This window comes from Myxocyprinus asiaticus, chromosome 16, assembly GCF_019703515.2.
Source record: "Myxocyprinus asiaticus isolate MX2 ecotype Aquarium Trade chromosome 16, UBuf_Myxa_2, whole genome shotgun sequence".
NCBI classification, from domain to species: domain Eukaryota; kingdom Metazoa; phylum Chordata; class Actinopteri; order Cypriniformes; family Catostomidae; genus Myxocyprinus; species Myxocyprinus asiaticus.
In genome coordinates, this window is record NC_059359.1 from 25,963,109 (window position 1) to 25,980,729 (window position 17,621).

A 17,621-nucleotide genomic window follows, 5' to 3' on the forward strand; every position below is an offset into this window, starting at 1 on the left:
AACAATAATGAATAACTTACTACAGTGAATATAAAAGCCTATTAATGTATTACCAGTGTTGGAACAATAATTTATAAATGATCAATTAACTATAAACTAATGCTATACAAATACTTTATACCATGTAGTTATTATAAAGTGTGACCATTAGATTTTTTTACTTTTAAGAATACACCAGCATTTACAAGGCTTTAAATCTAGACATGGACATAAATCCACAAAAATACCATTTTTATTTCATGAGGTCTTTAAGGATTCAGATTGTTTGTCATTTGTATACAGTTTTACATTTGTACATTTGTAATATTGATTTGGGAATGAATGGCTAAAGAGGGACAAGTGAATACTAATTCTGCTCTTATTTATTCTCTTTCTCTCTCTTTCTGATTTTAAAGTGTTCCTCAAAAGATCCCTAATCAACACCTACCCACATCATATTTTTATCTCCTTTAAACCACGTAGTACACACACAAATACACGCACGCACCATTTCTGTCCAGGAAAGAGCTAGAGTCTGACTCACACACAGGAAGAGAGTCTCATCACCACAGAAACACGCACATAATCGTACATGTGAAACATCTCAATCCAGCTAAATGAATGGAACATACACATAACCGCACACATAAACATAACACTCTCTTCTAAACACATATTGTCTAAAAAATGGGAACAAAACTAGTGCCAGGGCTGTATATTTGTGTTTATCATAGACAGCTTAAAAGAGCCTGAAGCAGTCAAACAATTCAAAGATTCACAGAGGGGGCATGGGAAGGTTGAATGAAGGTAAAAATAAAAACTAGAGAGAGAGAGAGAGAGAAATATAAGAAAAGAGAGAGAGGGCAGCAACATAACATCTAAGGGTGAAAAAGAGACACAGACAGATAGAAAGAGCAGAAAGCCAGAGGGGGATGCAGGCAGAGGGTGGGGAATGGGTGTAAAACATAACACAGTGTGAGAGAAAGTTCACAATAAATTGATTTGAGCAGAGAGAGAAAGGGTTCGACAGAGTGTGTTAGACAGAAAAAGAGTGATAGGGCAAACTACACAGAAAGGAATATCGAGAGAGATAAAGTGAAAAAGCGAGAACCTGCTGTGTGTGCATGTGCGAGCTTGTAATAATACTCTGTTAGATAAATGTGTAAACTGATTTCACCCTTTAATGGAACACACCACACGTGCTAGTTTCTCGAATTCACACAAGCAAATTGTAGGCTTAAAGTCAACCTGAAATGTGTGCAACCAATTTGATTTCCGTAATGTAATGTACTTCTGCGTGAAACAGGATATTCAATAAGAAAAAGATGTAGGACTTGATTTTATCCAAAAAGAATTGATTGGATCGTGGAAAGTGAGTCATGTGGGTGGATTGGCTGAAAAATGTAATGTAACTGGTAACATCAGTCAAAAAGGAAAGATGTTTCAAAGACAAAATTTACCCTGTTTGAACAATTTTAAGCACAGTGAGTGAGTTCAGTTAACATAATTTTATTTGAAAGACATTAATGTTCAAATGTCATTTTATATAATTTCATTTATTTTACACTGCATCTCTTTAACTTTCCAGCTGTGTTTAGAGGGTGTAAGTCACATGTGAGTGTGGATCCGATTTTCCCTACATTATGGGTACTGAAATGCCTGAAATGTGGTTACTGTATTTTTTAACGGTGAATTTCTGGCAACCACAGCTGGCAGTTTTTTGTCAATTTAACAGGATTTTTTTTATATAGTGTTTGTAAGGTGGTCAAATTTAAATAAGAAATTTACTTCAAGACGCGTTTTTAAATGTTGATCTTTTAAACTTTATATGGCATCTACAAAAAGTGCTCCTGCATGAGACACTGAATAAACTAAAATGCAACAGCCAAAGACATTTGTCTAGCACAGTGCTTTACAAACTGCAGGGTGCAGCTACGATTAGCTAGGAGTGTGACAGAATCTCTGCTCAATTCAATATTTTAATAGCCACCGACCAATGCTAAAAAAATACAGGCATTACCCAGACCTGACTAAATTCGCTACCTGTGCACTGTTTGATCACAGCCGGCTGCTTTTAAATGCTCATATGTGTGTGTCTGCCCATACACTTGTGTCTTGTGATTAATGCAGCGCGAGTGTCAAATATTTAAGTAGTTTAATTTTGCATTAAATGATTTTTTTTATTATTAACATTTTTTTATTAAATCTTACAATAATAAAGAAAAGCAAAAACATATACATATATATATATATATATATATATATATATATATATATATATATATATATATATATATATATACTATCATATATATATTTAAACCCCACAACCACCCCTCCCAATCCCCAGCCCTACTCCCCAACAAACATCCCCGTGGTCACACATGAGTAAATATACAGAAAAAAGCAAACAAACACACAAACAATATATATATATATATATATATATATATATATATATATATATATATATATATATATATATATAATCATACTCTATTAAAACTATACTACTCTCTCCACGCCCCACCCCGAGAGCTCTCCAAAAACTCTAAATAATTGCCCCATTTCCGTACAAACAAATCTAAGTTACCCCGTCTTCCAAATGACACCTCTTCAAAAGCCGTCACCCTCCCCATCTCCGTGCACCACTCCCGAAATGGGGGCGCACCAGCTTACCTCCAACTGCCTGTCGATCATCACATAGGTCAGAACCCAATTCACTATGTCACATTGATGCCGGCCCCATCACCCAAAACACACAGTCTGGGGCAAAACGAAACCCGAGTGCCCACCACGTCACACACAAAACTCGGAACTTTCAACCAGGATTCCTGGATTTCAATACACCACCAAAAAACATGGGCCGTGTCTCCATCCTCCGATTAGCATCGCCAGCAGGTGGGTGTGTCTTTAAGACCAAGCCTATACAATCTAGAGGGGGTCCAATAAAATCTATGTAAAATCTTGAATTGCATAAGTCACACCCTTGCATCTCTAGATGCAGACTTCTTTAAGTAAATGCTTTATTAAGACTTCAGAATTCTAGCCCACAATCCCTCCTCCAATACCAATTTGAAATCTTTCTCCCATAATCTCTTGATAGAAGTTAAAGCTCCATCCCCAGACTCTCCCGAACTGTTGCCTCCAGCCGCCTTTATCCCTCTCGTGGGCTTGATTAGCCTGATTAGGGGTCGGGCGTGCGTCATCACGGCCCGGCCCCGCCCTCCTCCTTGCCACAATTTACTTAATAGGTTAGCCAACATTTGACAATATTTTAATGTCTAGCTGGATCAGGGAAATTAGCAGGGAGTAATACACTGATGCATCATGACCTTTTCCAAAAGCAGCAATCACCATTCCCAGAGTATCTGCCGCTTCAGGGGGTGTATGCTACTCCCAAAAATAGTACAGAGCAGGTGGCACAGTTGTAAATACCTATAAAACTGAGATCTGGGAATCCCAAAATGTTGAACCAAATTTTCAAAAGATCTCAACGCTCCACTCTCATATAGGTCACCGAACATATTAACCTCCCTCACAATCCACTCTGACCAGCCGAAAGGGGACTTATTAATACATAATTTTTGGGGTCTGCCATATGCTCGAGGTAACATTTAAATAAATGTCTGAGTTAAACACTCTGGACACTTTTGTCCATACTGCGTGCAAAATCGAGATAACGGGGTGTAACTTAACTTCTCCGGTTAGTTTGATAGAAAGGCTTTGCAATGGCAAAATAGGGGCAAGAACTTCCTGTTCAATACCAAACCAGGGAGGGGCTCTCTCAGGTGAAAGAGACCAATGAGCCAAATATCTGAGACCGAATGCATAATAATAAAACAAAATCATGGGTAGGCCTAGCCCACCTTTGTCAATCAGCCTATGTAAATTATTGAAATGTAATCTGGGACGCTTACCATTCCAAATGAAGGACTTCGCTATGCTATCAAATTGCTTGAAATAAGAGAGGGAGACATCTATAGGGAGAGATTGTAGCAGGTAGTTAAATTTTAGAATACAATTCATTTTAATATCATTAACCTTCCCAATCATCGATAATGAAGCCCACCGGCCAACCTCACTCGAAAACCTTTTTATTAAGTGATCAAAATTATCTCTAACTAAATCAGACAAATTTGATGGGAATAAAATGCCCAAATACTAAACACCCTGTCTGGGCCACTGGAAGGCACCCGGCTGGAAAGCTGTTACTGGGCAGTACGCTGTCAGAGCCAAAACTTCGGATTTAGACCAATTAACTTTGTATCCTGAGAACTTAGAAAAGGAATGAATAATTCTGTGGAGGCAAGGCATAGATCTTGTGGGGTCGGAGACAAATAATAAAATATCATCTGCATAAAGCAAAAGCTTATGCGCCACACTTCCCACCACCACCCCTGGAAAATCATCTTCCTTTCTTATCGCGGCTGCTAATGGTTCCAGGGCAGAACAATAATGGGGAAAGAGGGCAACCCTGCTGGGTGCACCTGTCCAGAGTAAAATAATCTGAAATTAATCCATTTGTTGGATTACTGGGTGTTTATAAAGTAATTTAATCCATCCAATAAAAGTATTCCTGAACCATTATTTTTCCAAAATCTTTAAAAGATAATCCCATTCTACCATATCAAATGCCTTTTCAGCATCAAGTGAGATGGGCGCAACCGGAGTCTGATCATTTGCCACTAACCACATAATATTGATGAGACGCCTAATGTTGTCAGTAGAGCTGCAGCCCCGAATAAACTCCACCTGATCTATATGTATAAGAGATGTCATAACTTTATGTGGCAAGGAGGAGGGCGGGGCACGCCCAGCCCCAATCAGGCTAATCAAGCCCATGAGCGGGATAAAGGCGGCTGGAGGCGGCAGTTCGGGAGAGAGAGAGAGCTACAGTCTCTTCATGTAATCTCAGACTGACACGATGTTCAGTGGGGGGCTCTGTGGGGTCAATGACATCTGTTGCAGGGCTCACTGTTCTTCTAATCTAATCTTTTCTATTTGCATAATGTTTGGGAGTCTAACATTTATATTTCCTATTGACACACTAAAGCTGAAGATATAAATAAACATCTTAAGACAAATACTTTTGTGAAAGACTTTTGCACAGTACTGTATTAGAAAAAATAGATTGCGTGTCAAAATTAAAATGATAAAGACCACATTCCAACATTAGCGCAACAGTCAAACCCCTAACTTCCCCCCGAACCAAACAAACAGAAAAAAGAAAAATATGCGCATTAACCCCACACACGACAGCGCCAACCAGCGTCCATCCGTCTAAACTCAAACAGTCCATGTACGCCTACGGGAGTCCCCGCGACAACTTTGCCGTCGGATTGCTCAAGTCCGGTGTTTCTATACAAATTTTGTGAGACAGACTTTCATAGCAGAAAATAATCTATAAAACAAACTCCAGCCAATATGCAGAATAAACACAAAGAACATGTAGATTTATTCACAAAACTGTCTCGAAGGTGTGTTCCTCCACAAAACAAACTGCAGCTGTTAGCGGAACCAGCACACACACACAAAAAAGAAAGCCATTCAGTTTCCTCTGACAGTCAAACAAATGTTCAGTGAGCCGTCTGTTCATGAATGCAGCAGATTACCTAATCCTTCCAATGTCTTGCAAAAAATACTCACAAAACAAATAGGTGGCATAAACACAAGGAACATGCAGATTCATCCACAACTGTCCTGAAGGAGTGTTATTCCACAAAATAAACTCCAGCCGCTAGGCGGATCCAACACAAAAAGAAACAAAAAAAGGTGCCTAGCTTCCTCAGACAGTCAAGTGTATGTTCAGTGAGTCAAGCTCACTCAGTGAGTCAAACACACCATGACTTCCTCAGTCTATTGATTTTATGAAAGACATTGAATGGAATGCAACTGGCAGTGAACTGAAAGCACACAAATAAGGTTTGTAATTCGATGCCTCAAAAATTTATAAATAAAATAACGTGCTGATCAATAATTGATATCAATATTTTATGACATCCCTAGTAAATGGAAATGCATATTTTATTTACCCTACTCCCTAACCCAGGGGTTCTTAAACTTTCTCGGCCCAGGAACCAAATTAGACATTTTGTGTTTGTCTGGGACCCACACTTACAAAACCGTCCAATACTCTGTATTTGCTATATCTTTTAATTTATTGACTTTTTTATGACTAAAACAATTGTGATATAGACAGCCTCTTACAGAAAGCATTATTAGTCTTTCACAGACTCTTAAAAAAAATAAAAATTAAAAATAAAAAAAAAATAAAAAAATAAATATTTAACCATGCACTCTCAAACTCTAGAAATAAAGAAAAAAAAAATGGTTGATATTGATAAAATCAATTGCATCCATTTTGAACTGGAAAGCATCATATTTTGTAACCCCTACAAACATGTACCATGACAACCATAGTTCTGCCAAAACATACCATTGTTACTACAGGTATTGTTAATAATAATAAAATTAAAAAAAGATAAGCAAACCTGGTGGGAACTTTTAGTCAGTAAAAGATAGAAAAATTCTGCAAGCATTTCACACAGTTTGAAAGTGATACCATATGAATTTCAAATTATAGTAGCCTAACAATACTTGCACTAGACTAACTACAGTATTTTGGCGAAAATATTGGTTGCCATGGTAAAAGGTTTATACTTTTGTGAATAATAGTTTCCACAAAACAGGTAAGATCAATAAATGAGTGTCAAGCTGACCATTATTCATCATACATACTGAACTGATGTCTTTCTATTTATTAAGGATTGGACAATGAAAAAACTGCATGACACATAACAGTACAGAGCGATAGTTTGTATGCAACTTACTCACTTATACAGACAGTACTTGCATATTTCCGCTTATCTTCACCACTACATCATTTCTTAACCATTTTCCTGACTTTCCATGGCTTTCTCTCGACCTGCGAGTGCCGCATGTGATGACAACTTAAAACGACTCAAAACTTTGAACTTGTCCACATAACGCTTTTTTGGCTCTCCTGGCTCTTTCTGATACTTTGTCATCTTTCTGTTTGGCGAGTGTGAATGGTAACAGCGGTGTGGAGTGAACTGTTGTCCACATCACCGCCGTACATGCCTCCGCCTCACTTGATATCGCGGTGAGAGACCGAGTCTATCAAATGATAATGTGGAAAACAGCCGAAAAACAGTCACGGCCAACGCAGCAGTGCACTGAACAGATTACATTTGCTCTTAACAATTTCACTTACTTTTACTAAGGAAATAATCACACTGTAGAGCCAAGGAGGGAGGGGCCGGGCTGGAATGAGACACACCCGGTCCCGCCCTCCTCGGCTCTACACACACATATATCAAAATAAGTCGCAAACATACATGTATGGCTATGCGACCCAATTTGGGTCATGACCCATAGTTTAACAAACGATGCCCTACCTTAAACCCTAAACCTAAGCGTCAATGGAGTAAAAATTTAAATTTAGAACAAAAATGCAAACTCCAAATTGTTTATGTGAGCGCGATTACTTCCTAGTTTCCATGGGACCAGAACTCATGTCTCACTATCATTAGTCCCACAAGGAAAGGTGAAAACATTTGAATTGATGTAAAAATTACAGTGTTTCTCATTAATTTGTCAGTTATTGGCTTGTAGGGGGTTGATTTCAGGCTACATGAACATTCAGAGGCAGCTTGTTGATTTCCCGTGAGATCATGTTGAACAGTTATGAGGAGGGGTATTTTGAGCCAATGAAATCAAAATCCATATTTAAGATTACATGGAAGTAGAAGCTTTTATCCCTTGTTCCTTTATCGCATAATGCCTGGCTAGGAAACAGTGTTTGAAGAGTAGATCTGGCACAACTTTACCCGCTCACAAGGTGATTAAATCAACAGGAGTGAAGTAGAGGTATCCAGCAACACTTGCGGTAAAACACTTTATTTTAATTTAAAAGTAGGAAATGAAAATAACACATTTCGGCACATAGGCCTTTATTAGAGTAAGAATAAAAAGTACAAAATGTATACATCTAAAAGAGCTCTGACAAATTACCAATAAGAATGCACACTTAGACAACCAATCAACTTGGACCCTGGAATTAAATACAGCTGACAAGGGACCACCCTAATGATTATTTATTTATAGGTTAATGAGTGCCATTCATTAACTGAATTAGTCAATCAATCAGACAATCAATCAGACAACCAATCACAGTATCAAAATAGTGCTCCAATTAGGCTATACTTCAGTACTTAAAGGAATATTCCAGGTTCAATACAAGTTAAGCTCAGTAAACAGCATTTGTGGCATAATGTTGATTACCACAAAAATTTATTTAGACTCGTCCCTCATTTTCTTTAAAAAAAGCACAAATCGAGGTTACAGTGAGGCACTTACAATGGAAGTGAATGGGGACAATTTTTGGAGGGTTTAAAGGCAGAAATGTAAAGCTTTTTATAAAAGCACATATATTAATTCTTCTGTTAAAACTCATGTATTATTTGAGCTGTAAAGTTCTTTAAATCCTCATTTTTACAGTCGTTTTAAGATTTTAGGTTTGCTGAGATTACATCATCATGGCAACGAAGTTGTACAATTGGCTATAACTTTACACACTCAAATTGTTTACGTCTTCTGGCTAAACTTTTCAAACAGTGAGTCTTTTAACAGAAAAAAATTGGCCCCCATTTTACATTTTTGCTTTTTATAAAGAAAAGGAGGGATGAGTCGAAATAAATTTTTTGTTGTAATCAACATTATGTCACAAATGCTGTCGATTGAGCAACTTGTATTGAACCCGGAACATTCCTTTAAGTGTACTTCAATTATTGGTAGTAACAATAAAACAGTCTCAATAGTACATAAACAAATGCAGTTCTTAACTAATACAATCAAATTGTTCATGAGGACACAGTGTTGGACACACACAGACAGAAACACACACAAATAGCCCCAAAAATATCTGCTAAATGTCTCGAAGTTTGCTTTTATAAGAAAGGCAGAGAGTTTCAAAGGAGTTGTTGATTTTTAAGTATCGTATGTGTGTGTGTATGTGTTTTTGAGAGAGAGAGAGAGAGAGAGAGAGAGAGAGAGAGAGAGAGAGTGTTTGTGGTTCTCTGACACGTTGAGCTACAAAGCGGATGTGAGTGACTTTCCAGTGCTAACCTTCCTATTAGCTTAATGCTAATGAGCACTTGTGTGTCAGCTCCCCTTGCTGTGGGCAACAGCCTAAAACATTACTCATCTGTTCATTACACAACACTAGATCAGAAGGGGGGGTAGATTAAAAACAGAGAACTTTTGAAAGCAAGAGAAAAAAAAATTCTCAAGTTCTTTTTTATACCTGCACAGTGTAAGAAAAGTAGATTGATAGTGCTAGACAGAAGTGACTACACACAAACGCGTTTTTCAGTTTGCTTTTGTTTGTTTTACACATCTAAACATGGACGTAGCAACATGCTTTGAGGATGAGGTAGGCTTACTGTCCAAGAACAGATGTTTTTATGATCAAAATATGGTTCTCTTACAAAAACATACAGTGGTGATCCCATGGTATTTACCATTGTAATGAATGATAACCATATTTATGTCCCATGGTAATTATATGGTACTCCAAAGTACTAATGAATACCATGGTACTACCCTGGTACATGTCCAAAAAAACATGGCATCATCATGGAACCTTTTCCAAAAAAACATAGTAATACCAAAGTATTTTTAGTACTTTTTTTGTTAATTTTGTTAAGTTAACCACAAATTGCTGAGATCATTATTTTTCTTATATGTGTGTGTTTACCTGCACCTCTCGAGCATGGTAAGCAATGATTAGTCCAAGAAGGATGACTGTGGAAAGGCTGATAAGACACTTCAATGCCAGAGAATACATGGAGCTCTGTAAAAAACATACAAAGGACATTAGAATCACGACAGCACACAAACTCAACTCAACATTATAAATTATTTTGAAACTACATTATACATACCATTATTACACATCATATATTTATACACATTACTTTTATACCATCATTATTTCACACATATTTACTTATAGGTGTTAATGTGCATCTGTGCCACATAGTCTGCCAATTACATTTTTAGTGCCTTTAATAATCTACGGATTACATGCACATCACTTCAAATCACACCACACACATATACAATCTCAAAGGTACTCAAATATGTATGAGTGTGTGATGAATTGATCTCACCTTGACACATACTGTACATTACTGTACGCTGCACACATTAACACAGGTTCTGGTTAATTACACACACCTTACTAAACTCTACCTTGACTAAAAAGCCAAAACCTGGACCACGGTGCTGTCCAGTTGAACTGCACAGTGTACACATTATTAGAATGGCCACCTGTGTGTCTAATTTAAAGCTGTGTACTGGAATGTCCTGGTTACTTTCGTCCCTGAAGGAGGGAACGAGACGCTGTGTCGATGTAGTGACACTAGGGGTCACTCTTGGGAGCCCCAAACACCTCTGATCTTTGAGAAAAGGCCAATGGGAATTGGCGAGTGGAATTTGCATGCCACTTCCCCGGACATATGGGTATAAAAGTAGCTGGCTTGCAACCACTCATTCAGGTTTTGTGCTGAGGAGCCGAGGCAAGGTCCACAACGTCTCGTTCCCTCCATCAGGGAACGGAGGTTATGAAAGTAACCAGGACGTTCCCTATCTGTCACTCACTCGACGCTGTGTCGATGTTATGACACTAGGGGTCCCTATACAAAACGCCACAACTAGATGAACTGTGTTACGTGAACTGACGGTGCGAGATGAGCAGACTATTGTGTGCCTCGTAGCCAGCGCAACCGGCTGTCACGTAACCTCCCCAAAGCTCTTAAGAGTCCGCGCCTTCTTAAGAACATCGTACTGTCCCCTGCACCTCAGGGACAAGTCGACTGCCCAAAAAATGGGGACCGGCTGGGGCCTCTTCTGTTTCTTCTCCCCAAAAGTAAAAATCATTCAACTGGAGGCCATATAGCATCCGCGTCAGGGGGTGTCACTCCCAAGGGGAAGACACCGCGGAGACCACACCCTGCCCGAGGGGGGAGGAAATTGTGTGGAAATACGTCACATGGTCTTACCGAATCTTGTCGGCAGTGTCTCATGTGGAGAAGTCCCTGTGGTAGGTTCTACCCAGGGGGGAAGGAGCTCTACAAACATGGCAACCGGGGGCAGAGGGGCCTCTGCCCAATGAAGACGTGGGTTCACCAACGGGGGAACCGTCTCGTGGAAGATACATCACACGGGGTTACATATGGGCAACCAGCACATGTGGAGCATCTACCCCAGTACAGGGCCAAGTTGGCAACGTACTGGGCTGGCAATGAGTTTCTCTGCAAACTTGCCTGCTACAGGGCTTAGGAGAAAGGACATCCAGGGTCCACGACTTTGTGAACATGACTGGGGGTAAAAAGCACGTCTTCACCTCCGGGAGGGGAAAGGCACTATACGCAAGCGGTACACCCGGCCAGCTGTCCCGCAACTTACCTGCTCGTACCTGACAACACACGGCACGAGACCGGCTCAACCTGGAGATTGCAGAACCTCGCGAAGGTATTGGGTGTTGCCCAGCCCTCTGCTCTGCAGATGTCTGCTAAAGAGGCACCATTGGTCAGAGCCCAGGAGGCCGCCACACTCCTAGTAGAGTGTGTTCATAGCCCGAAGGGGAGCGGCATGTCCTGGGCGTGATATGCCAAAGCAATGGTGTCAATGACCCAGTGGGCGATCTTCTGTTTGGAGACAGCGCTCCCTTTCCGCTGTTCTCCAAAGCAGACAAAGAGCTGCTCAGAGCATCTAAATCTCTGCGTGTGATCCAAATAGATGCGCAAAGCACACACTGGACACAGCAAAGACAAAGCTGGGTCTGCCTCCTCCTGGGGCAGCGCTTGCAGGTTCACCACCTGATCCCGAAACGGTCATAGCCCGTTCGGGGTCTCAGTACCACATGAGAGTATCCAGGACCGAACTCCAGGCATGTGTCGCAGACAGAGAATGCCTGCAGGTCCCCTACCCTCTTGATGGAAGTGAGGGCAGTCTTCAAGGAGAGTGCCTTTAGCTCAACTGACTCCAGAGGCTCAAATGGAGCTCCCCCTAGGCCCCGAAGGACCACAGAGAGATCCCATGAGGGAATGAGGCGCAGTCTGGGAGGATTTAACCTCCTCGTGCCTCTAAGGAACCTGATGATCAGGTTGTGCTTCCCTAAATACTTACCATCAACTGCATTGTGGTGCACTGCCATAGCGGCCACATACACCCTCAAGGTGGGGGGGACGGCTGCCCCACCAGCCTCTCCTGCAGGAAGGAAAGCACCAACCCAACTGCGCATCTCTGGGGGTCTTCACGTCGGGAAGAACACCACTTAGCGAACAGACACCACTGCAAGACTCGTAGAGGCACCTCGTAGAGGGAGCCCTAGCCTGAGTGATCGTGTCTACCACATAGGTCTTCCGCGTCCCATCCAAGGGCCAGACATGAACATTCCAGAGGTCTGGTCGCGGATGCCAGATGGTGCCCTGTCCCTGAGAGAGGAGAACCCTCCTCAGGGGAATTCACCAGGGAGGTGCTGTCGCGAGGAGTGTGAGGTCTGAGACCCAAGTCTGGGTGGGCCAGTAGGGTGCCACTAGGATGGCCTGCTCCTCGTCCTCCCTGACCTTACACAGGGTCTGTGCAAGTAGGCTCACTAGGGGAACACATACTAGGGTGGCCCCCGGGGCCAGCTGTGTGCCAGCGCATTTGTGCCAAGGGAAGCCTTGGTCAGGGCATACCAGAGCGGGCAGTGGGAGGATTCCCAGGAAACGAACAGGCTCACCTGCGCTTGACCGAATCGACTCCAAACCAGCTGGACCACCTGGGGGTGGAGTCTCCACTCTCCCCTGAGCATGACCAGTCCAGGTCAGCCATCGTGATGGGTTGGGGAGCACAAGACATGCCCCCAAACTCCGGGCGAGGGGGACCAAGGAGACAATCGCGTCGGACGTACCGGGGGGTGGGGCCTCACGCCTCCGCAGCATTGTGCCTGCCATAAATGTGCGGTGTCTGGCGATCACAATAATGATGGCTAAAAACACCTAGTGTGTGGCCCAGGATGGGTCGCCCGTCTCAGGGGCGGCTAGAAGCCTTCCTCGGTTTCTTGGCGGCAGGCCGTGAGACGGGGGGGCATCTGCTTCCTGCGGGTGGCTCCATGCCAGGATGCTGGCCTGGTCCGCAGTGGAGCCGGTGTCGTCGCCACAGGAGGAAGCCCCTGGCGACAAGTAGATGGGGTGCGGGATCTTGATCCGCGCCGGGGCAGGATATGCTGAATAGCCTCCGTCTGCTTCTTAACCGCCGAGAACTGCTGGGCAAAGTCCTTGATGGTGTCACCGAATAGGCCAACATGGGAGATGGGGCATCAAGGAACCGTGCCTTGTCAAACTCCCTCATCTCGACCAAGTTGAGCCAAAGGTGGCGCTCCAAGGTGGACATCGTCTGCCCGAGAGTCCGCACCATGACCTTCGTTGCCCAGATTGTGAGATCGGTCGCCGAGCGCAGCTCCTGTATCAATCCCGGGTAAGAACTAACCTCGTGCAATTCTCTCAGCACCTTGGCTTGGTGCACTTGCAGGAGAGCCATGGCATGCAGGGCGGAGGCTGCCTGACCAGCGGCACTGCAGACCTTAGTCGCCAGTGACGACGTGAGCCTACAGGCCCTGGACAGAAGTCTCGGGCGGTTCCGCCAGGTGGCGGAGCCTTGCGGGCACAAATGCACCGCAACCACCTTATCCACCTGGGGAATTGCCGAATACCCCCTGGCAGCTCAACGATCGGGTCCGGGCAGTAAAAGGTGCCCTCCATGACTTCGTGAGCTCCTCATGCACCTCCAGGAAGAAAGGGACCGGACCGGGGCGCGAGGGTTCAGGGCGGGGCGGAGGGGTCCACTCCAGCCTGACGCTCGCAGCCACCCAGGCAAGCATGGCCGTCATCTCTGCGTCGGCCTGCAACAGGGCAACCACACCCGTAGGTGGGAGCCCCGTCAAGTCCTTGGCATCAGACTGAACCAGCCCACTCTCCGATGCTGCAATTGAGAGCTCATCCGCTTCGCGAGCCCCAAATGAGATCACGAACTCGCCCTGAGATGAGCTAGCGATCCCATCGCGGAACTCGACAGGGGCAAACGAGAGTGCTGGGGAATGGGAGGTCCGTGGGGGGTTACCCGGCGGAGCGGCTCCCATTGGAATCCCCAAATCGCTCCCAGTGCTAACCAACGTGGCCTCAAACCCATAGGTATAAAGACCGCGGCGGGGAGCCGCTAGGGTGGCTTTCCCTCTGAGGAAGGAAAGATGAAATTTGCCGTCTTCTGCTTGTTTCCATTCAAATGACCTTTTATCGATAAAAATGGTGTACATGATGACGTCATGCCTAAAAAAACACTTTGTCGCATAAGTTTTGGTTTATCGCAAAAGAAATCTGCCCTTAAGCCGTTTCCATACAGAAATGTGTGTTTATCACTAATTGTGTACCTTTCGCCTCCCAAATGTCCCTAATGTTTTTTCCTCTGAAGTTTTGGTAAAATGGAGAGAGTATTGAGACAATTCACTGAAATTAGCCAGCTTACTGTCATTTTAATTCCACAAATAAAAGCAATCAGAAAAGGAGGAATTGCAATCAAAAGGGAACGGTTGCCCTTCTAATAGGACTGTAATATTGGTCCTGATGTTGCGCCTATCGCAGGTTGCCACCGGTTCCGACCCAAAAGCGATTCGTCATGGCCCTGTTCAAGCTGGCAACCTTCACCAAGTAGTGGGGGAAACTTTCGGTCTTAGCATAAGGACCATCAATCGATGTGTATATGCGGTGTGCACAGCTATTAAAGAAAAATGTATGCGGTGTAATATCAGGGTTTACAAATATAATACATTCCTGATATTCAATAGGCTATTTTGAACCATCATCTAATCTAAAGCATTGCCATCACAATTGCATAATGTCCCGCATATTTGTCCAGCAACTTTTAACGACCAACTGAACTTGATTATCATCTAAAATACATTTTAACATTATAACATAATTTACATTTTCTGAAGAAGCTCAGCAAATGCGATCCAAGGTAAAAAGGGTTAGATTAAAATGTTAAAAAGCTTGTTCTCTGAAAGTGAACTCGGCATTGGACAAATAGTTCTGATAGTTTATAGTCTTGAAAAAAGTGTTGAACATTCTGATAATGTCATTCATCCAACTTTTTTCATCTATAGAACAGGATAAGGCTAATTTAAATTTGTGTAAAGAAAAGGCAAGTATATAGGCCTAACAATATTATTTTTTTCGTTTGGTAATTTATTTTATTTAATGCTTTATTCATTTTTATATGCTAATTTATTTAATTTAACACAGGGAATTTTGCAGGCATTTTTTCAAAAGTAAGCTAAACAATAATTTAATAGAACTGGGTTATATGTTAGTGTTCCAAAAAAGCACACTGATGCTTTTCTTCTAGTATTGTATATTTATTTTTTATTTAAAACATCTTTATGCATAGAAATGATATGTTTTTTTGTATTATGGGCTAATTTCGTGACTGCCGTCTATTATTTTGAATAGTGTGTAAAAGCAACTTAAATAAACAGATGGCTACCGTGCTTAAATTAATCACAAACAGTGGCCATTCATTTGTTCTCCGTGCACTTGTCGAAGTGCATGATACGAGATATTTGTGTTGGCACTCCTGGAAGTGTCATATTTGCAGCATCGGATCTATATGCCGTTAAGATCACGTATCACGTAAAATAAATTGGCTTTCAAGGATGTATACCTTGTCGTCATGATTAACACAGGCTAACGATTGGGGTAAATTTGACACTATATTTTTGCATTAATGCCAATTTTCTCAACAAAATGTGTTTCCAAACCAGTTTTTCGCGATATTTGAAGTATCGACATAGAGTTTATGTGCTAGAGTTAAACGGAAAAATATTATGTCGACACTTGTGAAATTTTAGCAATAATTTGCATTTTCATCAGCTTTATTTTGATGCGCTAAAAATTTTTGCAAAAAAATCCTTGGATGGAAACGTAGTTAGTGAACATTTCATGACAGAGAGCAGCTTTGACATTCTGCTAAAATTGTCCTTTAGTGTTCCATGGAAAAAGAAAGTCATACAGGTTTGGAACAACATGAGGGTGAGTAAACGAAAATAAAATTTTCACAGTCTAATCAATGTATCTTTTCACTCTGATTTCAGAGGTTGGTTATGTTTAGATGTGATAATTTAACAGGTCCAACCAGGAACTTGGCTTAATATCATGAAGAAATCGACTGGAATCAGACAATGTATAATTAAAATGTTCGAGCCATTTTTGACTGTGTGCCTTTGATTGAATATGTGTATTGTAAGACATCACACAAAGTTTTGAGCTTTATTGTTAAGGACGGTGACTTAATTGAACTGAATGCACCAACAGCCAGGTAATTTCCATCCCACTCTTTTCTCACTTTCCCTCACCCCGCTCTCTCGCTCTTCCTTTCTCTTTGCGTGATTGAAGTTTTTCTTGATGTGTTACCATCTTCCTAAGTGAGTCATCTGTTACTGAGACATGATTGCCTAAGCATACATTATGTAGGCCTATGTGTGTATGAACAGTGAGTATGACGAACAGACTCATGGCTAGATTAGCAGTTATTGATCATTACATGATGGACACCATGCAGAGCTTATGGGCCTTCTGAGGTCCATTAACTCCATCAGCATTCTCTTACATTCGCACACAAAAAATCTACCTTCTGATCTTTTTCTTTTCAAATCTCTTCAATCTGTTCAACATCTTTTCTTCTCTCTGGTCCTTTCATAAAAACCTTGTGGATCTGCTCTGACGTCTGAATACACAGTCATCTTCGAGCCTTCTGTCTGTCATGCAGCATCACGAAGACATTCACACACACACACACACACGTTCACAGTTGAATGTACCTCTACAAATACACATTCATCTGTGATTCTAAGGTAATTACTTCCTCTTGTTTCATTTTCTTCAATTGCCACTGATGCTGGGTGCAGTGACTAACATAAAAATATCTCAAATACAAGCCACGTAAAACACATATTCAAACACACACATACAAAGTTAAAAGAGCTAATTTTAAAAAGAGTTTCAGCTACATTTTAAAGGAATAGTTCACCCAAAAACTGAAAATACTGTCATCATTTATTCATGTAAAAGTCTCAAGTTGTCCCAAACTTCGTATTACTTTTTTCTTCCATGCAACACAAAAGGAGATGTTTGGCAGAATGTTAGTCTCAGTTACAATTCTTTCCACTTAGCATCTTCTTTTATGTTCAAGGGGAAACAAAGTCATACAGGTTTGAACAACATGAGGGTGAATGAATGATGACAGGATTTTCAATTTTGGGTGAACTATACCTTTAACTACCAGGGGCATGTTCACACACACACACACGCACATGCACACACACACGCACATGCACACACACACACACACACACACACACACGTTGGTGCGGCTATCTAGATGAGGACTTCCCACAGACATAATTACTTTATACTGTACAAACTATAGATTCTATCCCCTAACCCTAACCCTACCCCTAAACCTAACCCTCACAAAAAACTTTCTGCATTTTTACATTTTCAAAAAAACATTGTTTA

At 41.8% G+C, this 17,621-nt stretch overlaps 1 protein-coding gene across 1 annotated transcript in view; it reads right to left on the reverse strand.

The window, feature by feature from the left end:
• Window positions 1–17,621, reverse strand: part of LOC127453547 (small conductance calcium-activated potassium channel protein 2-like) — a 103,881-nt gene that overhangs the window by 72,107 nt on the left and 14,153 nt on the right. The window contains exon 3 of the mRNA XM_051719975.1: window positions 9,761–9,856. Within this exon, the coding sequence (XP_051575935.1) occupies window positions 9,761–9,856 (96 nt within the window). The remainder of the gene's footprint in view (window positions 1–9,760; window positions 9,857–17,621) is intronic.